General features: G+C 27.8%; 2 protein-coding genes across 4 annotated transcripts in view; both read left to right on the forward strand.

The window, feature by feature from the left end:
• Positions 1–1620: 1620 nt before the first annotated feature.
• On the forward strand, positions 1621–3769 carry LOC105142453 (probable protein ABIL5). 3 transcript variants are annotated; one of them, XM_011050090.1, is made up of 8 exons: positions 1621–1991; positions 2107–2189; positions 2336–2483; positions 2618–2717; positions 2863–2899; positions 3066–3223; positions 3292–3371; positions 3478–3769. In XM_011050090.1, exons 1-8 carry the CDS (start codon positions 1908–1910, stop codon positions 3577–3579), a joined length of 792 nt encoding a protein of 263 aa, XP_011048392.1. In that variant the 5' UTR covers positions 1621–1907; the 3' UTR covers positions 3580–3769. The 3 variants fall into 3 exon arrangements, with proteins under 3 accessions (XP_011048392.1, XP_011048393.1, XP_011048395.1); XM_011050091.1 differs by having other exon boundaries at positions 1622–1991; positions 3307–3371; XM_011050093.1 differs by having other exon boundaries at positions 1624–1991; positions 3310–3371.
• A 2854-nt stretch (positions 3770–6623) lies between these two features.
• The window catches only part of LOC105142454 (aspartate aminotransferase, cytoplasmic-like), a 5380-nt gene continuing 5093 nt past the window's right edge, over positions 6624–6910 (forward strand). Inside the window, exon 1 of the mRNA XM_011050094.1 lies at positions 6624–6813. Within this exon, the coding sequence (XP_011048396.1) occupies positions 6754–6813 (60 nt within the window). The 5' untranslated portion in view covers positions 6624–6753. The remainder of the gene's footprint in view (positions 6814–6910) is intronic.

The raw sequence follows: 6910 nt of genomic DNA on the forward strand, positions 1-6910 counted from the left end.
AACTTTTTTTTCAAAAGCATTTTACAAATTTTCAAATCCTCTTCTTCCTCATCACCTCTCTCCTAAGAAAAACACCTAATCCTTTTTCTTTTTTTTTTAATAAGAACCCAGACCCCTCTCTTATCTCTCCTTGCCATTTGGCCAACTTTCCTAGCCACCATCCTGCCATAATACCAAGTACGACACATATTTAATACAATTAATGACTAGATTTCATGCCCGCACTCCATCACATGTTGGGCAATTGTTTTTTCAATGTATAAAAAGAATGCTAGGTAAAACAATCGAGACATAAGTCATTTATGCCATTGATAATTTAAATAATATTAAAAAAAATACAAAAACAATAAATAAACTGAAAAAAAAATTGCACAATCATGGGAAAAAAACTAAGATATTTTTATAGAAAGAAAAGTAAAAAAAAATATATTTAAATGATAAAATTAAAATATATCAATTAAAAAATAACTTACATTAATCTTTGAAACTAATTGTTCTGGTTATGAATTCAAAACCATCCCCGTAACAACACTATAAAAAAGATTAAAAAAATAAAAAAATATCAACTTAAAAAAAATAAGTAAATTTGAGCGAACCTTCTGAATCTATTTTAATCTCTAAAACTCTCAATTTATAATAATTATTGACCTTAGTTTAGTTAAAAAGTTTAATTTTTAATTAATTTAATTTTTAAAAAATAAAATCATGAAAACAAACATTAATAAAAAATCTTGCAAAAGCAAAAAATATAGTAACTAAAAAAATGAAAATATAATTTATAAGACTAAAAAATCATACACGAAGAAATTAAAAAATATTTATAATTTGATAGATTATTTATAAATAAAAAAAATAATAAGGAGTGAAATTAAAAAAATATTTATAATTTTATTGATTATTCAAAACTAAAAAAGTAGTAATTAAAATGTGCCACCTGAACATTGCAATTACAATCCATATATTTGTACATATTACACACACGCCAATAACTTTTTAATAATATTTAATATATATTAATTATAAAATTCCCCTAGTAAACTTTAATACTACAATAAGACAATGTAATTTTTTTTAAAAAAAGAGAATTATGTTGATTTTGTCTTCAAGAACTTCAAAATAATTATACTATTTTAAAGAAATTAAAAAGGCCAAAAGGCTACTTAATAATTGGCATTATAATATTTTATTATGGGGTTATATCGATAATTTTATTGTGAAAAAAATAAAATAATTAATTTAATCTCATATAATTTTTGTGTTAGGATAAAAAAACAATCTTACTATATTTGTCTACTTAAAAGAATAATTTTGTCATTTCAATCTAATTTAGAATGTATTTGAAATTATATTTTCTAAAAATTTTATTTAAAATTAATTTTTTTTATACCTTTTAATCGATATTTTAAAATAAAAATATTTTTTTAATATATTTTTAAATAAAAAATATTTATTATAGCATTTTTCCACTAATCCTCAATCATGGAATCATGGTGTCAGCTAGGCTTCTGCACTTTTTTGAAAAGTGAGAGAAAAGGAAGGAACATAAAATCACGGGCGGGCGATATTTTCTTGTCATTCTATTGTACTTAGAGAGCTCATGTGGGCTTGAAGAATCTTTCATTAATGGTTTTTGGACACTATTTTGTTCGCTCCTGCTCGGCCACCTCCAACGTGATAGTGGAAAAATCACGAGTTCTCTGTAACACTAGCCTTTTTGTTTTTTAGCTTCCATGAGGCACAAATGTCTAGCTAGTATCTGTTTGTATCTAAATATAAACTAGAGGCAAAGAGACTGCTTAGCTAGGTTGCATTATCTTTGGAAATTCTTCTATATATATATATATATATATTTTCCTTCTTTCTCTTCTATCTTCTACTGTAATTCTGAAGGAACTTCATCAAAAATAATGCAGAACTCCAAATCAAACGCCTCTGAAAATTCTGAAAGTCATGAATCGCAAGACATTATCCGCTTTGACAGATCTCTTCAAGTATATATACTCCTTAATTGTTTTTGCCCTTGATTTTGTTTGTGTTTTTCTTTCATGATTCTTTAATTTCCAGGGAAATCATATATAGATGTTGGGTTTCATGATTCATTTATAGGAACTTCGAGGCCTGCGTTCTCAGCTCCATAACGCAGCCAATCACTGTGAAACAACTTTCTTGAACACCAACCAGAAAAGAATGTGAGTTCTCAACCTCCGCTAGGCCATTCTAATTAGTTTGCACTATTTTTTTGAAGCACTCTCACTTCTCAAGTTCTGTCTGAGAAAACCAATACTTGCTCATGGTGAAATAAGATCATTATCTGTTTATATCCATGGTTTTGCAGGGTTCTGGAAAGCACAAAAGAGTACCTCTGTAGGGCAGTTGTTGCAGTTGTTGATCATCTTGGATGCGTCTCTGCTAATCTTAACAACAGCATTTCTAACAATTGTGCGTTTTCGGAGGCTGAGCTTAGAATTAATTGCCTGAAACAAGTCAGTATTAACATCAATCCATTTTGAGCTAGCCACTTAGTCACCATCTGAACAACGTCCTTAATTAATTTATAGCCTCTGCTATTAATCAATTAACCCTTTTTTTTTTCGTGTGTGTGTGTGTGTTGTGCTAGAGGCTGCTTTCATGTGAAAAATATGCTCACAGGGTTGCTCTCACAAGAGTAAGGTGGAACGCATATTTACCGAAACATCACCACCGCTATTTGTCAACACGTAAATATTTACTCTTTTTTTAATTTGTTTTGTTTTATGTTATGAGCAATCAAATTTGTTTTGCTAGCTAGATACAAATAAAAGTCAATTCTGCTGCTGATTTTCTGTAAATCTTCATTTTACATGGTTTGTTTCTCTTGACCAGAAATTTCAAGCGTTGAGAAATCAAACGAGGATGCAAGGTACACGCTGCCATTTGTCTCCTAGCTATAACCTACTTATATGCCTTCATAACAATTACACAACCAAGACGTGCATTGATCAGGCTAAGCATATACGTCACTGCAAGAATCAATGGAGATAAACAAGAGCCTTGATGTCATGATGTATTTTATTGTATATATGCAGAGATTCGAATTCTCAAGCTCCCGCAAAAATATTGTTGGCCAAGCATGAATTTGGGGCAGAGCAGTTGCCTCTTTTCCTTCACACCTGCCCTCAGAAATCAGCCTCAACCAGGAATCTGTGGTCGGGAATTTCCACCGGGAAAGGAGACCCTAACTCAGGTAACATATTGGGTCATGACATGTCTAGCTAATTAACGAGTTAGATTAATATATAATTTAAAACATAGTATTGACTTCTGTAGTAGTGCCTGTTCGTGATGGCCTTTCAATACTCTCAAGGATTTCAAATCCCAGTTTTCACTTTCAGGTGAGGATTACGAGCTTTCGATATATTTTAAATATTATTGTATCTGTCAGTTGATATTGAATTAGTTTTACTAAGCCAGTTCATGGCCTCGATCGTCTTGGCGCAGCAATGTTCCTCAAGAAATGGACGGAGCACCATATTTAGAAAATCATCAGCACGCAGTAAAGACATCTTTTCACTCATTCGCCGGGCAAAACGAACACCATAATGCAGTGATCGGAAAGACTTGTGTCATAGTGGTGGTTTTTAGAGTGCCTTTCGTATATTATAAAGGCCTTAGAATGCCTCTATAGATGACAAGTGGTAAAAAAAATTCCAATGGTCCAGATGGTTTGTATTTTTGTATGTGCAATAACTTCCAAGTATTTCTTATATTCTATTTGAAATCCTGCTAATTAGATTTAATTGAGAGGGTTAAATGAATTTTTATGTTTGAAATTCTTTTAAAAATATTGATTTGAATTTGAGATAGAATTCAATTTATAAAAAAAATATAAAACTAAATTAGAAAATAAACCCTTTGATTTACTATAATAATATCTCTTGAAATTAATATTAAAAACAATATTTAAAAAATATCCACATGCTAACCCATACTCTAATTTTGCTTTATTTCTTTCCTACACGTTTTTTCTTTCCTCACAAAGTTTCTCTGCGGCACGGTATTATTTCTTTCTTGATTTCACATTAATAATCATAAGATATTCTTGTTTCTCGAAAAGGGTGTTGTTAATAACTCCTTCACTCTTTTTTATATACGGATCTTTCCTTCTTTTTTTTTTAATAAAAAAATATACTTAAGTTGGATTTATATATATATTTAGTAAAAATTATAGTTAGAGTTTATATATAGTAAAATATATTTATAAAATATTTAATAAAAGTGTGGTTGTGGTTACTTTTCAAAGTGTTTTTTACTTTGAAATATATAAAAATAATTTTTTATTTTAAAAAATATTTTTAAAATTAGATCATCAAAATGATCTGAAAACACAAAAAATATATCAATTTAAAGCAAAGAAAAAATAAAATTTTTGAAAAATATTTTTGAAACAAAAAAATATATATGATTTTATTAAACTCAATTAAAAAAACATTTAAAAACTGCTTCACAATAATTTATATTTCTAACTCAATTTTTTAGTGAGCTCTACAATATAAAACATAGTTTATTTATTATTAAATACCTTATTATATTTGACTTAATGTAACCCGATCAACTTGGCAAGTTCAAAGAAAACTTTGATGACTGATGAGGATGTAATTTGAGTAAAAAAAAAAAAAAATTCAAGATGACATTATGTTTTCAAAATATTAAGATGACAATATATTGGATCGGCCTGGCTCAACTTTCTAAATTTATAACTCGGGTTATAAGACTATAATAACCTTATATAAATCATTTCAAAAAAAATTATAAAACTTGACTCTTGATTAAGTGATGAAATTAGAACAAATCTAATATGAAAAAAAACACAATAAAATGACCTAATTTTATTTGGGTTAACTCGTAAACTCATGATTCAAGTTAGGAGATTGAAATAACTTTATAGAAAATAAACAAAAAAATAATTAAGTTTAATTCATAATCAACTAAATATTAAAAATTTTGAATGATAAAACTGAAAAAAAAATATCAATGAAAAATAAACAAAAAAACTCGGGTCAATCATGTTAATCTTTTAAACCTGTGACATGGATTATGAAATTGAAATAATTGTTGACCTTTGGATCATATGTTAATATTTTATGTATTTTGATTATAACTAATAAATAAAATTGAACTAATAATATGCTTAGTTGAGAATAAGTTTAATTAAGTTTATATGAAGATCATCAACAAACATGAAAAATTAAATGAAGAAATCAATCAACAAGTCCAATAAACAAAATAAATGAAGATTTAGATCTTAAGGATTTATTTTAGAGCAAATAATGTAAATCGTTATATGTAACTTGATAGCACATATTAAAAATCAATTCACAAATTTCACATTTCATGTGTTATAGAATTAATATACATTTAGTTAGTCAAGGATTCACTAGATTTAAAATTATTAAAATTGAATTTTAAGTTGAACTTGTCATATGCATGATTATATTAAGTGAATCGATCAACTGTTTGTTCATTTGGGATAAACTTGAGAATATGTATAAAGCAGTTAATTTATTGACTTGATTAATTTGAATTGGCTAACCATTTTATCTATTAGAGGAATAATAACGACTATAAAATAACTAGTTTTTACAAGAAATATATATATATAACTTATCTGATCATAGAATTAAATATTGACATTGAAAATATATCATAAATCATTAATCATAAATCATACTCGTATTTGTACATTAAAACCTTCATATTTTTGCATAAGAGTTTACAATCTCATACTCACTATGCTTAAACACTTTCATACATTCTATGTGTGATTGAGTGAACTATATATAGACATAAATTTCAATTATATAGCCCACTTTGTGAGAGAGTATTGTTACATTTCAAATAAATTATAATCCTTCAATAATTTTAAGTGAAAAACTCTTGATCATTGGTGATGTATATTACTAAAATAAAAAATTTTAAAGAAATATTTTTTAAGTTGTGAAAAAGAGCTTGGTGAAAATTCATCAAAAGAACATTTTAATTTTTGGTTCAGACTAGTAAAAAATATGAAACTCAATACCATTTTGGTGCTAAAAATGTTAATATAGATTTGCCAAACTATATTAAAAATCAAGTTTGTAATTTTTATCCTATTTATTTTAATCACTTTAATTATAATATTAGTTAATTATGTTTAATTTAGTTAATTGAAATAATTGTTATTACCCGTGAAAATACCTTATTCACTCTCTTATATGTTATAATTATTTTAATCCTAGCACGATAATAATCTTAAAAAAACAAATCATAATAAATTATAAAAATTAATCATTGAAAATAAAATTAAAAAAATATAAACATAAAAAAACATTATTTTTGAAAGACAAAATAAAACTGCAACATCTCGTCTACCATTTGACCAAAACAATCTAGGAAGAACCGAACAAGATAAAATTTATTCCTAGTTATTCCATTTTATTTTTTTAAATAGTACGGCGATTTTTGATGACATAACGAAATTGAAAATATGGAGTCAAACAATGTGCTCAAGAGGTAAAGCGTTACAAGGGGCGCCCACTCCTCCCGGGAGGCATTTGACCCTTGGCAGGAAGGCTGAGCCCTGAAGAAGAGCCGCCCACAGTATTATAAAACAGACACACGACAAATTAATAAAGGAAAAGGAAAAAGTTCATTCCTCTCTCTCCAGTCTCAAATAACAGTCGCACTACAGGTTTATTACACAGTGATTGTTTCTGATCAATCGAAGGGAAGGAAGTGATGGAGTCTTCTTCTGTGTTTGCTAACATTGTTCGAGCTCCTGAAGATCCCATTCTTGGAGTACGTATTAAATTCTTTCTCTCTACAAATCCTTTCCCTTTACGGGTCACTTATTTACTTTTTGTTTGATCGCGATCACACTGCTCCTCAACCCCCC

Source organism: Populus euphratica, unplaced genomic scaffold (genome assembly GCF_000495115.2).
Source record: "Populus euphratica unplaced genomic scaffold, PopEup_1.0 scaffold189.1, whole genome shotgun sequence".
Taxonomy (NCBI): domain Eukaryota; kingdom Viridiplantae; phylum Streptophyta; class Magnoliopsida; order Malpighiales; family Salicaceae; genus Populus; species Populus euphratica.

Excerpts from the sequence above, each read along its gene's own strand:
- LOC105142453 (XM_011050090.1), top strand. The coding sequence starts at position 1,908 with ATGCAGAACTCCAAATCAAACGCCTCTGAAAATTCTGAAAGTCATGAA. Across the intron at positions 2,484-2,617 it reads GAATTAATTGCCTGAAACAA|AGGCTGCTTTCATGTGAAAA; the intron begins GTCAGTATTAAC and ends GTGTTGTGCTAG. Across the intron at positions 3,224-3,291 it reads GAAAGGAGACCCTAACTCAG|TATTGACTTCTGTAGTAGTG; the intron begins GTAACATATTGG and ends TTTAAAACATAG.